General features: G+C 36.1%; 1 protein-coding gene across 2 annotated transcripts in view; it reads right to left on the reverse strand.

Moving 5' to 3' along the window:
* The window catches only part of LOC126284841 (protein I'm not dead yet-like), a 235286-nt gene that overhangs the window by 31357 nt on the left and 185419 nt on the right, over positions 1-18510 (reverse strand). Inside the window, exons 7-10 of one of the 2 annotated variants that reach the window (XM_049984068.1) lie at positions 16570-16692; positions 7188-7388; positions 4434-4525; positions 1673-1756 (exon numbers count right to left, since the gene is read on the reverse strand). In XM_049984068.1, coding sequence (XP_049840025.1) covers positions 1673-1756; positions 4434-4525; positions 7188-7388; positions 16570-16692 — 500 coding nt within the window. Of the gene's footprint in view, positions 1-1672; positions 1760-4433; positions 4526-7187; positions 7389-16569; positions 16693-18510 lie in introns of both variants that reach the window. The other variant, XM_049984067.1, reaches the window with a different exon arrangement.

The raw sequence follows: 18510 nt of genomic DNA on the forward strand, positions 1-18510 counted from the left end.
AGCATGTAACCAAATGACTATCTTGATAAATTGTCCATGAAAGCGATAAGATAATGTGTTCCTCCTCTCCTCATTCATTCACAGACTTCAAAATGTGGTATGTACGTAGACCTTTGCTCTTCTACTTGATGCTGGAGAAGGTTGTCAAGACTTACATAGATCTAAATTGATCTTTTTCAAATTCCGTTCATCAGCCAGTTTTTCCTTTAATAAATGCATGCTTACACAGTTCAAATGTCCAATCTTTTATACCATAAATTTTAACTGTTGATTTCTACAGCATGTTGATTTCTACAGCATGTTCATCTACTTGATACATGCCATGTATTTGAATTGCAATTGCCATTGGTGTTCCACAGATGATTGCATCATTTTTGTTGTATTTTCCAGACTGTACATCACCAGACAATGAGTATAATCCAGATCTTGATATTTAACTAACCAACAACAAGTTGTATCCAAGACGTGGAACATTTGCAATAACATTAACAGTCATCTACTTGTTCTTGTTGTCATGGGTAACTTCTAGCTGAATGTTGTCCTCTACAATCGCCTCACGATTGTTGTTACCTGCTAATGTAATTTTCGAAATTGTGGTTGACTGGAAATTACTGAATGAGATCCTTTTATTTTTCATTTGTTGCAGTACATCTGGACTCTATGTAGTAACCATCACTACGATACGAAGTTTCATTTAGAGTCATCAATGCATTTTCAGTTTTCATGATATTTACAGATTTTTCTGTTCAACACTAACATTCACAACAGTGAAATTAGGGTCCAGTAGTATGACATGTGTGTATTGCTACCACACTCCAGTCTTACAATTATGTAGTGGCATTTCAAGGACAGCATGAGGATTTTCTGCTGACCATAATCATTTGAATTTGTGTATTAGCATGACCAGAGAGGTAGTACCAGGCCTCATCTATATAGTAACTGAAACCATAACATCAGTGGCTTTTTCTCAATAAAAATGCAAACTATTTGCAGTAACTGATTCACATATTTTGACTTTTGCACTGCTGACACTTTATACAGGATGAATTTCAATGTTTGTTAACTGCTTTATGTGCAGTCGTCAACCTGACTTCTTTTTCTTGTGCTAGCTCGCTTGGATCTGCTACATAAAGGTAGAAATATCTAAAGATTTCTCTTTGTTTAGTTTAAGCGGACTTCAAGTTCTTTAGCCATATAAACTGAGCCGTTTCTTGGCACTTCTCAATAAGTCAATGTACCGGATTACAATGAGGTACAACTATTTCCGGGAATTTTTCATCACGTACCTTCTGCATTAAATCTGTGTGTTTCGCACCTGACAAAACACGTTTTCAACATGGAAAATATGTTCCACAGTTAAAAGTACCATACTTTAAAAACAAATTGAACATCTAAACATTACACATCACTTTCAAAAGCTTTCAACAACTGAACCAAATGAGCTGAATATTACACAACAGTAGAGCAAATTTAAAAACAATTGCATTTCTATGAAAAAGAGTTCTGTCAACTTGCGTGCTGCAAACTTTTTCTGGAACTTCTGTCATAATCTACATCCATAGTCCATATTCCAGTGCACAGTGACTTTCCGAGCACACTGTAAAATCATTATTCTAGCAGCATGATTTTTGTTGTTATTGTGTCTTAGTTTTTAAATAAGAATGTTATTTACCAAGCAGCAGGATGATACCCCAGTGCATCTTCTTCTCAACTACTTTCCATGTTATCAGTGATGGTGAAGGCTTGCATGGTTTATCTGCTATAAAAAAATTGCAATATTAATTTGCTGGAATACACACATCTGAATAAATTGTTACAGATATGAAACAGTCTGGAGGGTTTCAAAAGATTATGCAATTTTTTTGTTTTGCTCAAACTTACCTTCACATCTCTTCAAAATACCTTTCTTCAAATGGTATCCATGACTGAAGCCTATCAAACTACATATTAAAGACTCTATGACATATCTCTTTAAAAAGATTGTTTGAAGTACATCCTTAACAGTCACAGCTACTTCTAGTAATTCTGTATAAGAAATGATCTAAAGTCAGATCTTAGCCACAAGTTGACTGTGGAAATGGATGTAGGATTCTTCAAAATATATTTGTGGTTTGCTGTTGGTCCTGTGAATAGATAGATGCTTATTGTGAAATAGGACCCTGCAACTCCACTTTCAACTGCTTCTATGGCATGCTTCTGATAAACTTAGGAATGCAAGATCCCACGTAGAAGCTGTGGTTATTGTCTTGTCTTCACTTTTGATTGCAGCAGTGTATCACACCTCAGGAAACAAACTACACATTATTATTTTGCCTGCATCTTCTGTTCTTTTCATTTTGGAAAGGAAAATAATGATACACTGTGTCTCTACCTGAAACTCTATACAGTTATGCCACCTGTTGCATTGCCAATGTTTGTTGTAACCTGACAGATTTAAACCTATCTGTTATGTGTTAAGCAAGTTCTAAATAATTTTTCTAGTCCAGCATATTTAATACATTTGACATGATCAACAGGAAGACACACAGCATCAACAACTGTAGAGAATGACTCAAATAGAATCTCAGCACCAGTTGCACTTTTATTTTAAACTCAGCGACTTTCAGCCCTGAAGACCATTGTCAATAGTGGGTTTCTCAAGCATTGTGAATCTATTCAGACACAAAGACTTGCTGAAAATATTTACAAAACTTGAGATACCAATGTCATCCAATAGCTAATCTTGAAACTTCTATGACTATAGGAAATACTGTTCATAAATTTACAAAAGTCTGACAATATGTAGCCAATTCTCAGAAAAAGGCTTCAGCAAGAAGGATAAGATATCCATAAGGAAAATCAGATTAAAAATTATATGTTCGCAATACACTAGAAGTTTTTACATGATCAATAACAGCGGTGAAAGCATATGTTCCTATCTAACAGAAACCATAAGATATAAAGTAGTCATTGCAGCACTTTCACCAGACTTCAAATCTTCTGATTTCTTCAAGTAGATAGTATAGAACATTTTGGCAGTATTCCTCAACAGTCATAGAATACTCAATAAAGACACCATTAAAATCTGCTAGCAACAGCAAAATATGACAAGGACAAGTGTACCCATTCACAAAAAGAAGTTTTGATAGTTGAGAATATGTGCTCTGAGAAATTAAACAATTTAATCAAATTTCGTAAAGTATTTCCTTCCACTCCTAACCCCAAGTAACACAATCCATTTCCTAAATGCTATTTCATGTTCTTAAATATATATTTTAGCCTCAGTTCATACAGTGATATCATTAACTAAGTCATCATCAGATCATCCTAGGTGTGTTTACATTGTCTGCATCTCTCTGGGTCTCTTCAGTCTTCAGTTGATGAGTTACTGTGTATCATATTCGGATTATCTAATAATGACTTGGTAATAAGCCTAAGCCAGTAATTATACTATTTATGTGCTATGATACTAAAATACACTTTTTTAAAAAAAATTACAAGATCACTGTGTTTCTCTAATGCACGCCCAGTCTGTCAAAGCTACGTGGATACTTTTGGTTCACAGTACAGACTGTAGAATATAGTAAAATTCTAGAAGCATTTTCCCCCAATTTCAAATGTTCATGTAAGTTTTCATTTGTGGGCAGTCAAAGAATTGAAATCAGATAAATGTTTTTCCTTGCTATTAGTCATCCAAACACAACTCACAGATTAGGTTATTATACTCTATCTTTTCCATTGTCAATATATGTCCTTTTACTACTCATGGAAGTCAAGTAGCCTCAATGAAAGGTTTGTTGTTGTTGTTGTAATCTTCAGCATGAAGATTTGTTTGATGGATATCTCCATGCTAGCCCATCCTGTGCAAATCACTTCACCTCTCTGTAGTTACTTAAATCTACTTCCATTTGACCATGCATATTGAATTCAAGCCTTGGTCTCTGCCAACGTTTCTCTCCCTCCTCATCCTCTCTCTTTCCACACCTCCTTCCATTGTCAATATATGTACTCTTGGTGGCTGTAACTATGATGTACCATCAAATTTTCACTTCTTTTAGACAAACTGTTTTGTAAAGCCCTTTCCTTTCCAATTGGATTCAGTGCAGTTTTATTAGTTATCTCTTCTAACAAACTAATCATCAAAAATTTGCTGTAACACCAAATTTCAAAAACTTTTAAATGTAAAGGAAGAATATAATAGTGAACTAATCTATGCCCTCCTGAGGGAACATTTAATGGCAGGAGTATCTTACACACCAAAGGAATATTAACCACATTTATGACACAAAAAAGTCAACATCACATACATAAGTAACAAAAATAGGTTTGTAGTAGACTTCTTTTCTTAGAATAAAATCTCATAATAAGAAACCATTAAGTCCTTCTCAGATTACTACATTATTACATTATATTTACAGCTTTCAATTTTAAAACACTAAGTGTAAGACAATTACCATTAAATCTGAATTTCAGAAAGTCAAGATCTGCAGGCAGTACGAAGAGCAGGAAACACACTAACATAACTGCAGTAGAATCTTGGACCTCCCTGGAAAGAAAGGAAAATCATCCTCAGTAGCAAATAATTGTGAGCTATTCTCCATGCTATGACTCTCACTGTCATAGGCATAATCTTCTATCATGTTTGAATCCATCTCCCATTCTTATTACCATATTCTTAAGGAATATTATGTAATGCAAAAGTCTGGAATCACAACACTTGATTTACACAATGCATCCAGTTTCTATTTGAACTGTGTACATAAAATGAATAGAACTTGAACTATGTTCAGAATTTACTCAAAATAGTACGAAGTCAGAGTCAGCACATAGTAGTAATCAATTGAAAATTTCTTGAAAGCAGTAATTGCATTAAAAATGCAATACATTCCCTTGGAATGCACAGACTGATATTGCAGTGGTCTCCTTTAATCACAAACTTAACCTTCAAGCACATCTAAAAATGTTCTAGTGTTAACATTAGAGATGATGTAGGACTGTAATCTTCTTCTGTCTAAAATCATATGGATTGAACTATTATTTTGGAGGAGCAAACAGAAATCCTATACTCAATATTCAGGCCATATTCAAGGAAAACTTACACTGAAACAATTGAGAATTACAAGATCTCTCTACGTGACCTTCTCATAGTGATACCACTGGTTTTAAGTTCTCCACTAAAAAACTATTGTGTATATTTTGATCCTTTGCATCAATGCTTTCCCTACCTAAAACTCCAGTGAGGAGAATCATCTTGGGTTTTAAGACCTCAGTGAAGTTCTTGGGCCTCATCTTTGATTGGAGGTTAACATTGCTGCCACACTTCAATGAGCTGAAGTGTACTACACATCTAAAGACTATAAACATTTTAAACTGTCTTAGCAGTAAAAATTGGAGAGCAGATCAATCCAGCTTAATCACCTGCTATAGAACCTTTATCCACACTTGGCTTGGCTATGGCAGAACAGTGTATGGATCAGCTACACCTTCTTACATAAAGATGTTTGATGCTGTCCATCATGCAGGTATTAGGCTGCCTACCAAACCAGTCCCATTCCTAGCATGTGTGCAAAGGCTGGTAAGCCATTTCTTACCATGGTGTGACATGTTTACAAAGTGCAATCCATCTCTGACTATCCTGTAGTCAGTGTTGGAGCTGAACAACTCATACACTATAGGTTTATCGGATGCAAGTATTTTTCTGCCCATGTGAAGGAATATCCTGAGCAGCTTGGTGTAGCAGGCATAACACTTCTTAAACAGGGATGGAGCTAATTTCCTCTCTGGATTACTGACAGGTCCATTCTTAACTTGGACATGATGGAGTACTCCACCTTTTGTTTCAAAATGGGTTTTTAATGGCATTTTATTGAAGTATCCGGAGCACAAATGCTAGTTTTTTACCACTGGATTGAAGTAAGAGAATAAAGTTGTGTGTTCTGTTATCTTCCCACATTTTGTCATTAAACTCCACCTATCAAGTCACTTCCCTGTATACTGTGCAGAGCTGTCAGTGGTCAAGAAGGCACTGGAGCACATGACACTTCTTGGTGGAGGGAAGTTTCTTGTCTCCACTGATTCTCTTACTGCTCTGCTGGCTATTCAGGAAATTGTTCCAGCAGGTAGAATAGTTCAGTTGGTCCAGGACACAACCCACCACCTACAGAGGCAGAAGAAAGAGGTGGCCTGCTACTGGGTTCCTGGACACATGGGAATCAAGGTGAATGAGGAAACTGATAGAGCAATAAAAGCAGCCTGCCAGGAAAATATCACACTTCAACTTCATGTCCTCTTACAGGCTGCTGCAGTAATTTTTCTTTTACTTTTCTCCCTTTTATCTTTTATTTTCTGACCAATTTATTTTTCCCAATCCTCCTCAATTATCTACCACGTATAATGCACTTAGCTTTCCAATCTTACACAAGTCTTGGTCTTGTTTATTACCCTTTCTTCCACCTGTAAGTGTTCCGGTTTCCAAACCTCAGCCAGTGCAGGTACCAACAATAAATCTTTTCTTTTCATCTCATCCTATATGTCTCCCTTGACACAGGGTTGTTGAAGCTTTTCCATAATTCTTTCTATTTCCTTCTTCTTTTTCCCTCTTCTTTTCCCTTCAACCCTTCAGCTGGAAGAAGGGGCGGCTGTCTTAGAAAGCTCAACAGTTTTCACATCTTTTATGTGTTTCCTCTTACTGCCACATCATGAGTAGTCAAACATTGACTATTTACAGTTTTGTCCACAATAACTATCAAATGTGGTTATGACCACACTTCTGGATTGAATTCGGTGTCTTTCCTGTGCTTATAAAATGCAGTGAAGCACTGAAAAATATTAATTTGGTCAAACAATTTCTATAATACATACATTTCATCATTTTGTATGTTTTATAGCTATTTTGCTTAACTTATAAAAATTCTTGATGTGGTCAGTCTCATCACATGCCAAGACAGGTCAGTAGATACTGTTACTCTTTAATCTAAAATACAAGATGCTTTGATAGTATAAGTACAAACAGCAGAATCTTCAAGAATATGAATGCACAATCAGTCAGCTGATAACTGCCACATTAAAAAAAGGGAGGGAAAGAGAAAGACAGGGTGAGGGCTTCCTAAAGAATTGGCACTTTACTGTGGCTTAATAACTGTCCATTGCTATACCAAGCCTATCACTTTTTTCTAAAAAAGTAATCTATAGTTTGTATAAATACTAACACATCAGATACAGCTGCTGCCCATCCTGGCATGAATTCTGGCTCTCGGAAAAACCATAAAAGCACAATAACTATGAAGAAAAACAACACACTCCCTTCATGGAAAGTCATTGGCCCCAGATCTTGATATGACTTTTTGATAACCAACTTCACAGCTTTCCTTTGTTCTGCAGTTTTCACCACACTTCCAGATTTCTTCCTTCTGAAAAACAATGTAAAAAGACTATGTATTAAGAAAAAAATCTGCACTGATAACTTTTTTTTATAAAGCAAATACAAAATTATGATTGTGAAACAGGGCTCAGCTTGCCCTGATATTACTCTTAACGTAAATAAAAATTCTTTTATTCTTTCTTTTATGTATTTGATACTTATATGTAAAATACCAGTACATATATTATTTCTCAAGCTATAATTTTATAAGTATTATTATTCAAAACAGAATTTACATGTGGCTAATGATAACAGTATAAGTATTTCACATAAGAGGCATTTTCCTTAGGAAAATATCCAAAAGTTTTAAAAAAAATGTGAAAACTACATGCACTTAGAAATTTGAAACTACTAATGAGTCTTCATTTTAGGATAGACCTTTGAAACTTACATAATTCTTTTTCATAAGAATTCAAGAATATGCAAATCTTAAAGCATAATTTTCACAAATCCATTACAACTGTTTTGTGGTTCTATTTTTTCTGTATACAAAACTGTAAACTTCTGCTGGAATAATAATATGTCAGTCAGTGAAAAATTACAAATATAAAATTTGAGTTTCTAGATAAATCTTGGCAGGGTTTGTAAGAATATGGAGATAAAAGTTCACATCTAATATTTCTCTGAGCAAAATAAAGCCGCACATTAATGCTGTCATAAGGGCAGATAGTCTATAGTTAAACAAAATCACTTCATTACCAGCTGTGTAAAAGCTTTGGCTACAATTCCTATCTTTTATGTCTGTGTTTTAACATGTTGTAAAAATTATCCTACATCAGTCTCTAAATAGGTGGTGTGAACAATGCCACTGTCAGAATCAGAATTAAAATTTTACCATCTCATTATGTCCATACATAAATCACCAGTAAAGTAATATCACTGAGACACATGCAAGGTGTGAAAGAAGCCATCAGTTAACATAAACGTACAGCTATCAGCATGAGTTTGTTACATTATTCCACAAAGAAATCAGTACTACCACTTAAATATTCCATGACTGAATATTTTTTTTTTTTTTTTTTTTTTTTTTTTTTTTTAGTTAACCTAGTTCCACTCTTCGAAAAATTTTCACTTTTAACTTAATTTAAACTGAGGAGCCTGGGAGTAGAGTTTTAACCTATGGTGGGTAATATGAAATTATTTTTGTTTCTTGTATCATAAGTATGTTCAAAGTGGTTTTCTATAGGCAATCCTAGGTTGTTATGTATATAGATAAAAGTTCATAAATGTAAATGCATGGAATAGTTAAAATATTTAGATCGCTCAATAATGGTCAGCACAAATCCCTGGACTTAACAGCATATATATTTCTAAAATAATAGCTTTTTTGTCGTAATAATACCCAATTTACACAACTTGCATTCCTCCTAAAGACTGTTCCTTATCTCACAACTGATTCAAACTAGCTGTGATAAATGACTTTTGTAATGTCCGCGTCACTTGTGTAGCGCAATATTATCACTGTAAATGCAGACTGTTTAGCTTTTTTTGCCAAGTAGCACACAGGGGTTGGACAAAAGTATGGAAATACCATGAGAAATGCATGCTCAACATAAATGCAGATTCTAGCCAAGCCTGTAGGTTGCACTATGAATGGCACTTGTGCAATGTCCTCAATGTATTGTAAGTGTTGGTAGAGATCTGAACAGTGTTCTGTGTGGTTTTGAGTACATTATGTTGGAGCTAAGTGAAGTCAAATGTGGACAACTGTTGGTCCTCATGGTGCGTGCTTTCATAACCAAGTTAGCCAAAGTGCTTGGTGTTTCAAGAGGCACTGTATCGAAAATTTACACTGTATGCAGTGAAAGTAGAAAAACAGTATGCACTACATAGCAATGCAGATGATAGTGTATGTTGAGTGATTGTGACAGACAGGCACTGAAGAGGACTGTGACAGAAAATAAGAGGGTGACAGCTGCAAAAGTCATTGCAGAACTGAATGTCACACTTGCTAACCATGCCTGAATCAAGACAACATGAAGGGAGCTTCTATGCAGGGAGTTACAGGGTGAACTGGAATTACAAAACCACTCATCAGCGATGAAAACTTCTGTAACAGAAAAACATAGTGCCAAAACCATAAAACCAGGACTACGGAGTAATGGAAGAAAGTCATTTGGTTGGATGAGTCTTGTTTCATATTGATTTCGACTGCTGGCTGAGTTTACATCCCAAGAGTGAAATATGGTGGAGGGTTGGTGACGATTTGGGCAGCTATATAATGATGTGCCGTGGCCCCATGCTCACTCTGCAATGTTGTATTACTTCCAAAGATTATGTGACCATTTTGGCTGATCAGATACATCTCATGGTAGAGTTTCTGTTCCCCAATGGTGATGCTCTGTGTCGAGATGACAGGGCGACAGGGCCCCTGTTCACGTAGCTCATGTCATCCACGACTTGTTCTGTGAGCACCAGAATGATTTGTCTACTTTGGAGAGAAGGGTGTGTGATCACTATACACCTCCATCATTGTTACCTGAGCTTGCCACCATTTTATGTTTTTGGTGTTTCCTTATTTTGGTGTTTCCTTTTTATGCAAAAAGACCAGAACAAGCTTTTTCCTAAAAATATCCCCAGAAATCTTATAGCCTCTGCTTCCCTAAGTTCCTGATTTTAATGGGTGATTTGGAAGTTGTTTGAGTTTGATTGTTTGGTTTTAAGCTGCATTATTTGGGTCTTTGTCACATTTGCCTTTAATTCATCTAGAAAAAACCAATTTTCTATACTGTTTAAGGTGTCAATGACAGTTTAGAGAATTTGTTCTGTGGTCTCACTGTCAATGAGAACAGACGTGTTAGTGAATAAGACTGAATGGGATGTTATATTTAGAGGTAAATCTTTTATATGAAATAAAATCAGGGCTGATCCCAAAATTCAATCTCTTGGGGCTCTGTATGCAACAATTTTCCAATCTGGAAAGTGTCCTTTTAAATACACTTCTAAGAGAATTTCAATGGTGTAACATGTATTGCCTCAAGATAACAGCACCTCAAACCACTATCCCACCATCAGGAGATGTTCTACATACCCCTACCCCATTATACCAAATGTAAGTAGACGCACAACACAGGTAATGTTTGTGTGTTTATTATCACAGCTGTTATATCAAGTGCTCAGAATGTTGACCCTGAGCATTGCTACATGCAATTCTGGAGAAACAATACAGCCAGTTTAATTTCATCTGGAGTTAACGGCAGCACAGGCCCATGTTATAAGCAGGGTGTATATGTGGACAAGGAAAAAAATTCCCAGGTTTTTCCTGGACTTCCCAGTTAAAAATACATTTTCTGCCAGGTAAAATACACTTTTTCTACGTTAAGTGACAGTACACTTTCCCTTGGAACTGTAAGCGTTATCACTCCTTTGAATGTCTCTGGTTTTATACACCAGCGTAGAATTTCTTGGCGCATTAGGAAATGAAACTCAGGGGGAAAAAAACGTGTTTTGGAAAGATCTTTGTGTGCAGCAACATGTACGCTACATATTTTCGTATTATGAAAGTATAAATGCGAATTCCACCAAACACCACATGTCACTTTCCAAAGCACTGAAATTGAGATTGTTATGTGCTTTTGTAAGCCAGTCACAGCTCGTGTCATGTTATCTCTCCAGCCAATGACAGAGGATATTCGCAGTATAGGACACATGATGTAGCCAGCCAATAACAACATCACTGTTAAGTAGTGCGTGTTTTGTACATCACACAAATATGCCTGTAAAATGTTTAATAATGACATGAATGTCTGATCTGGGCTCAAAATTCTTCTAAATGGCTTGTCCTCGAAGAGTTGATATTTAAATGAGAGTCAACGCTCTGTGATTTAAGAAAATCATCGTACATACTCACGCATAGTTCTTCTTGCATAAAAGCAAATTTGCTTGGAAAGTAAAGCCTAGTTTACACAATGACACAAGGTTGCAGGCAACTGCACTACCAGTGGCTGTGCATGTGCGCCGTGCATTTGTCCAACTCGTTGGTGAAACTAAACGCTTTCGGTGTGTCCCAACTTTGGTGACACTATTTCAAGAGTTTTGAGGTTACGTGGGTTCATAGTGTGTGGACAAACTGAAACATAAAGTGGGGCACAGAGAACACTGTTCACTTTTAGGATATCTATGCTTTGCTTAGGTGTTTGTGGAAATTGGAAATTTTTCTTCATCATTACAGTATCTTTTCTTAACACATAACTAACTCAATTTAGAAGAAATGTGAACACTTCTGGTGACATTCTAAGATAATTAAAAGAACTTCTTGGGTCTTCCATTATAAATTATTTCAACAAGGCTGCTGAGCAACTGAAATTGCCACCCGAGGCAGACACCCTGGATTCCGCTCACGCCCCAACATCGTGCAGCCCGCCTCTAGTGGTGTCGCGACAGGCGTGAATGGAGGGACGAATGGAGACGTGTCGACTTCAGCGATGAGAGTCGCTTCTGCCTTGGTGTCAATGATGGTCGTATGCGTGTTTGGCGCCGTGCAGGTGAGCACCACAAACAGGACTGCATACGACCGAGGCACACAGGGACAACACCCGGCATCATGGTGTGGGGAGCGATCTCCTACACTGGCAGTACACCTCTGGTGATCATTGAGGGGACATTGAATAGTGCACGGTACATCCAAACCGTCATCGAACCCATCGTTCTACCATTCCTAGACCGGCAACAGGACAATGCACATCCGCATGTATCCCGTGCCACCCAACGTGCTCTAGAAGGTGTAAGTCAACTACCCTGGCCAGCAAGATCTCCGGATCTGTCCCCCATTGAGCATGTTTGGGACTGGATGAAGCGTCGTCTCACGCGGTCTGTACGTCCAGCACGAACGCTGGTCCAACTGAGGTGCCAGGTGGAAATGGCATGGCAAGCTGTTCCACAGGACTACATCCAGCATCTCTACGATCGTCTCCATGGGAGAATAGCAGCCTGCATTGCTGCGAAAGGTGGATATACACTGTACTAGTGCCGACACTGTGCATGCTCTGTTGCCTGTGTCTATGTGCCTGTGGTTCTGTCAGTGTGATCATGTGATGTATCTGAGCCCAGGAATGTGTCAATAAAGTTTCCCCTTCCTGGGACAATGAATTCACGGTGTTCTTATTTCAATTTCCAGGAGTGTATAACAGCCACACTTCTGTAGCCAGAAGTGGGAGAAGGTACTACTCATGCGCGACTCAATTGCACATGCGCATGAGCCTGTTCGCAACTGCTCGAACTAATCTAATTTAAAAAGTTGTGACGTACACTCATCGGAAGCAATATGTTGTTAGAAGCATTGCACAGTCTTCCAAATGTATTTGATACATTTTGCTGTTGGCAGACGCTTGTATGAGTGCTGTGTTTTGTTTTTGTATGTGGTTGTTTTTCTTTGCAACTGAAGAGTTACCCCCCCCCCCCCCTCTCGTTCATGTTTTATTGCTGCAGTATTATTCTGCAGTAGCTGGATACAGTAACATCCTTTGTTAGAGTATCGGTTCTTACCAGCCAAAATTACAAAAATGTAACTGGACAGTAAAACAATGAAAAATTCCCAGAATTCTGAAAAATTCCTGGATTTTTCTTGGTTTTTTTCCTGGATGAAATATTCCCAGGTTTTTCCTGGATCTCCTGGTTGTTCAGAGTCATATTCACCTTGTATAAGGCATTTCATGACTTTGGGATTCTTCAGTGTTTTCTAATTGACATCATTCTAATTTCCACCACAGATAAAAGTATGTAAGAGTTAAGTTTCACGCATGTGCTGACGATTTTACGTTTCGTAAATGGTCATTCAAATGCTCTCCAAATGTTCTCTTAAGAGGCCCATCAGTAGTGTCTGGAATGGAAGGAGATTTATTGTGTTGTTACCACACTGATTGCCTTATGTTCAATGGAATAGGTCCCAAAACTGTGACAGCAGCATATCTTCGAGACTCAAGATATTAGAGTGTATTTAGATTCCCATCAATAAAACTGGGATCAATGATGTGGATCTTCAAAAACAAGAACCAGATGTTGACAGATCCAGGACATTGTTTTTATCCACTCCTTTGAGTCAGCATCGATTTTCAGCTGACATTTTAGTGCATATTGTAAAGACTGACTGGCTTATACTTTGCAAACCAAGCTTCTTCCTTAAACAAAATGTTGCATAGATATGCCACATCATTTTTCTCTTTGTGTAGTGACATTTATAGGAATTTAACCAATTTTGGGAGTCATAGCTATGAAGCTGTAGATGCAATGAAATATGAAGAGCATGAAATGAATGGTATGTAGTGTTTGCTGACTGCTCATTTGCTTGATCCCTCTTGTATTTCTGAGATACCTCTCAGTGACATGTGTGTTGCATTTTACTGTCACTAAAATATTAGTTTCATTTCTTTCATCAGTTGCTCTTCTTTTTCCTTGGAATAATTTATTCTTCACACCTGCAGTTTCTAGAACTTTATTTTATAATGTATGCAAAGACTGATCATGAATGCTGGGCATGATCTGGACACTCTTTTACAAGTATAGTAATAACATCCAAAAACCAAGAACTAAGTGATGTAATTGTAAATGATGTTTTTCACAAAATTATTAAGTGGTTCTCAGCAAACGGACTCTCTTTAAATTTTGATAAAACACAGTATATACAGTTCCGTACAGTAAATGGCAAAACTCCAGTAATAAATATAGAATTTGAACAGAAGTCTGTAGCTAAGGTAGAATTTTCAAAATTTTTAGGTGTGTCCATTGATGAGAGGTTAAACTGGAAGCAACACATTGATGGTCTGCTGAAACGTCTGAGTTCAGCTACGTATGCTATTAGGGTTATTGCAAATTTTGGTGATAAGAATCTCAGTAAATTAGCTTACTATGCCTACTTTCATTCACTGCTTTCGTATGGCATCATATTCTGGGGTAATTCATCGTTGAGTAGAAAAGTATTCATTGCACAAAAACGTGTAATCAGAATAATTGCTGGAGCCCACCCACGGTCATCCTGCAGACATCTATTTAAGGATCTAGGGATCCTCACAGTAACCTCACAGTATATATATTCCCTTATGAAATTTGTTGATAATAATCCAACCCAATTCAAAAGTAATAGCAGTGTGCATACCTATAACACCAGGAGAAAGGATGATCTTCACTATGCAGGGTTAAATCTGACTTTGGCACAGAAAGGGGTAAAATATGCTGCCACAAAAGTCTTTGGGCACCTACCAAACAGCATCAAAAGCCTGACAGATAGCCAACTAACATTTAAAAATAAATTAAAAGAATTTCTAGATGACAACTCCTTCTACTCATTGGCTGAATTTTTAGATATAAAGTAAAAAAAAAAAAAAAAAAAAAAAAAAAAAAAAAAAAAAAAAAAAAAAAAAAAACCTTAATCATTACTGTCATGCAATATTTTGTGTAATGTAATTTCTTGTACAGACATCTTTTATTAACCTGACACGTTCCACATCATTACGAAGTGTCGTATTCATGATCTATGGAACAAGTATTAATCTAATCTAATCTAATCTAATCTAATCTAATCTAGCTGCACCACTACTATAATAGTTTGTTGACATTTGCCACAAATGATCCTTTTTTGACTGTCATATACAGTGTGGATGTTTCAATAGCTTTACAAGCAAGTTATCTGATTGCTACAACAGCACAACACAGACTGATTAAAGCACACAGGTAAACACAAGAACTAAACCTGAGTCCAATGTTTGCTTACATTTGGTATAACAGGGCAGACATTTGTGGAATCTCTTCTCCTGATGGTAGGACAGTGGTTTGTGGTGGTGTTATATCGATACTATTTGATGAAGTCCCACATGTGTTATGCCATCAAGTTCTCTTAAACCCTTCTTTCAAATGCCACAGAAAAGGTATGTAGCTCACTTAGAAAAAAAATATAGCTGGTGTTGTAATTTGGGAACTATAATCAATAAAAATTACTTGTGAACATCAGGAAATTTACCAAGTTGCCAACTATAGCTTGGCAAAAACTGCATCTCTGCATATATTTTGGGTGGCCTGTCTCAGATGCCTCACTATGTGTAATGTTTATTTCATTTGCCAATGGCCAAGTAATAACCACTGACATTGAAAAATCCTTACAAAGATACAATCACCACAGATTCTCTTCTGAAATCATACTATTTTGTCTGTGAAACCTAAAGGAATATCACATGAATCTCTAAGATAAAATCCACATTAGATACAAAATAGAAAAATTCAATTGAGTTAGCTGCACAGTTTTCCGGAATTTGAAAAAAGAAAAGAAAAGGAGAGAGTATGATGAAATTTCATGGAACCGTGGCTATTTGTACAACAGTTTATGGAAGTTAAGTCATTATCTGTGCAAACAATAAAGAAAGATAACTGACAGCAGACAAGGCATTATTGAGATGTATTTCAGAGAATGAAAGGAACAGACAGAATATGAAAAACACAAATAACTAAACCTCAGAAAGCAGAAGCTTTTTTCAGAATGGCCTCATTCTTTCTAATTTACTCAATTAAACTTAGATAGTGTAAGTCTGAATAGCACTAAAAAGTATAGTCATAGTGTACTGTTAATAAAATACACATATTAAGTTTCTATTATTTCTTTGTACTTTGTTAATGTATCAGTTGACTCTTTCCACTTCATTTAAGGTTATCCTTGTTGATGGGATCTATGAACGAATGAATGAATGCAATGAATGGGTGAGTATTTCAGATGATATTCATAACAGTTATGATTAGATCTAACCTAAAATATTTGCATTAAAAATAAAATAAACGTAGAAATAAAGACAGAATTACATATTGTATATATGATATCATGAACAGCACTATTGAACAAAGAGAATAATCATGTAGATAAAATGGACCTCAGTTGAATTCCTTAAACAATCACTACATATTAGTCTAAAAATGAACATAAATGACATGACCACAAAAAAAATAGAAAGGTGAGAACCATTCACAAGAAGAGAAAATTGTAACAGACTTCACAGTAGAATATGTGACGATAGCAGAATAACAAGAGAGAATTTTGTTTGTAAAAGTGCCATAGCTCTGTAACAAATCTTTATTATTTCAGGGCTGAAACCAAATAGCATTCTTACTTGGTATGTTCATCGCTAGAATAGAATTTAAGATATAAAGTCCACAAAGCCATGATGCTAACAATAACACTTATTTATACTTACCTAAAAAGCCCCATGTAAAGTATCATGAGCCACAGCCAGCCAGCCAGTGTGCATAGCAGCATTAGTGGAACACAAAACATCATCCAACCAGCAAAGGTTATGTTTTCACCATTGGGAAATGCACTGTTAACATCACAATGAAACTATAGCAATGTTTAGTTTACTTATTGCACAGCAAGATATTGCCAAGATATTATTACAGTGTATTAAATTAAGTTGATCCAACATGTTACCTTTCTTTATGACCAATTGTTTATCAAGTAACAGTAAATTGATATGTTCAAGACATGAAACAGACCTGAGAATTACTTCATCCAGAAAAAGAGGAAGGAAATGGATGAACAAAATGATGGTTTAAACCAGTAGATGGTAAAAAACGTGTAGGACACTCTTTAAACTAACACTCATGCTTCCAAACTCTGCAAATGAGAACTACCTTTCCAATACATACTTTGTTTTGCTTTAATCATCCACTTAGTCCTATTTGTGATAAGGTTTCCATTCTTGGTTTCTTTCCTTCGCCACTCTCTCTTGTCTTATCTCATTTTACTTGAAGTGTATGATATATTTAGGAATATAATATTTTCCCTTTTAATTTTCTTTGTCATATTTACAGTCCTTACCTGTTCCTCACGTCTTTTTCTCACATGCTTTTTTGTTTATTTCTTTTTTTAAATTTACATTTGTATATTGTTACTTCCTTCCTTTTTAATGCCTTCAGGCTTGTCAAATACTTACAGGCTGTTTTGTGAATATGTTGGTATTGTTACACTTCTAATCTGGTGAGCAATAGAAATATTTGATAGTATTGAAAAGGAATTTCCTTTTTGTTGAACAACAGCTGTGACAATTTTCACATAACCAACCACTAAAAGTGTATTTATAAGTGTATATAACTATTTTGGCATTTTTGCCATGCTATTAACCCTTTATTACTGTGGAAACACTAACTCATGACGCTCCACCAATCCCCAAGCACTGAGGACATGTTTAAATGCTGCCTATCTGTATTCCTGAAGTGATATTGAGATGTTTATGCACCTCATTCTGCTGATCATCTCAATGCTGCAGATGAGTTACTTCTATACAGTAGAGAATAAAAAAGTTCGGAGTATTTATCATACAATACACATGCCACTATGCATGTTATCATTTGCAAAAAAGCCTCATTTCAGTATCTTGATCTGTTTATGAAATGTGATGATTGTTATGAACACATGTTTCCCAATATGCAGGGATGGAATTCAGCACTTGCACGACTGTCCACCAGATGGGAAAATCAATATCTCAAGAATGAAATGAGATATCATACTGCTCTCAAGTTGAAAGAAGATTTTTATATCTTATCTACATTTCATTCACAACAATGTATGAGCTAAAATCAATCACACACAAAGTCTACGCAGAATGTTTTTACCTCTGCAAAGTCTTTAAAATTTCATGAAATGCTTTACTTAATTTGATGTAGCACAGTAACTATGATGAATAATGAGCAAAGATATCAGAGGGTAAGACATGAAAAAACTTAAATTTTCTCTGAATATTTTTCTTAGAAGATGACAAGTATTTCATAGCAGCTGGAATGCTATCTCTCAGCATAGATTGTTGCATTAGGCCAGTAGTACAGCAAAAACAAAGCAGCACTCAGCACAGAATGCAGAGAGCACACTATAGCAATCAAAGGATTAAAACTGTGAAATGTGATTTACACATATCATTACAGACAGTTTTCAGATCACCTGATCGTTGAACAAGAAACATGTCAAGATACAGCCTTACAAGGAAACATTTTTCACATACAATTCAAAAGTTTTCCATTATTTTACATACATTACTGTGATACAGTTTACACAGGAAAACATTAAGTTGCAGACAGGTCAAATTAAAATTCCCTACCCTCTCCATCTTGCTGCTTGCATCCCACATGGTGGTCGCATTCCG

Source organism: Schistocerca gregaria, chromosome 8, assembly GCF_023897955.1.
Source record: "Schistocerca gregaria isolate iqSchGreg1 chromosome 8, iqSchGreg1.2, whole genome shotgun sequence".
NCBI lineage: Eukaryota > Metazoa > Arthropoda > Insecta > Orthoptera > Acrididae > Schistocerca > Schistocerca gregaria.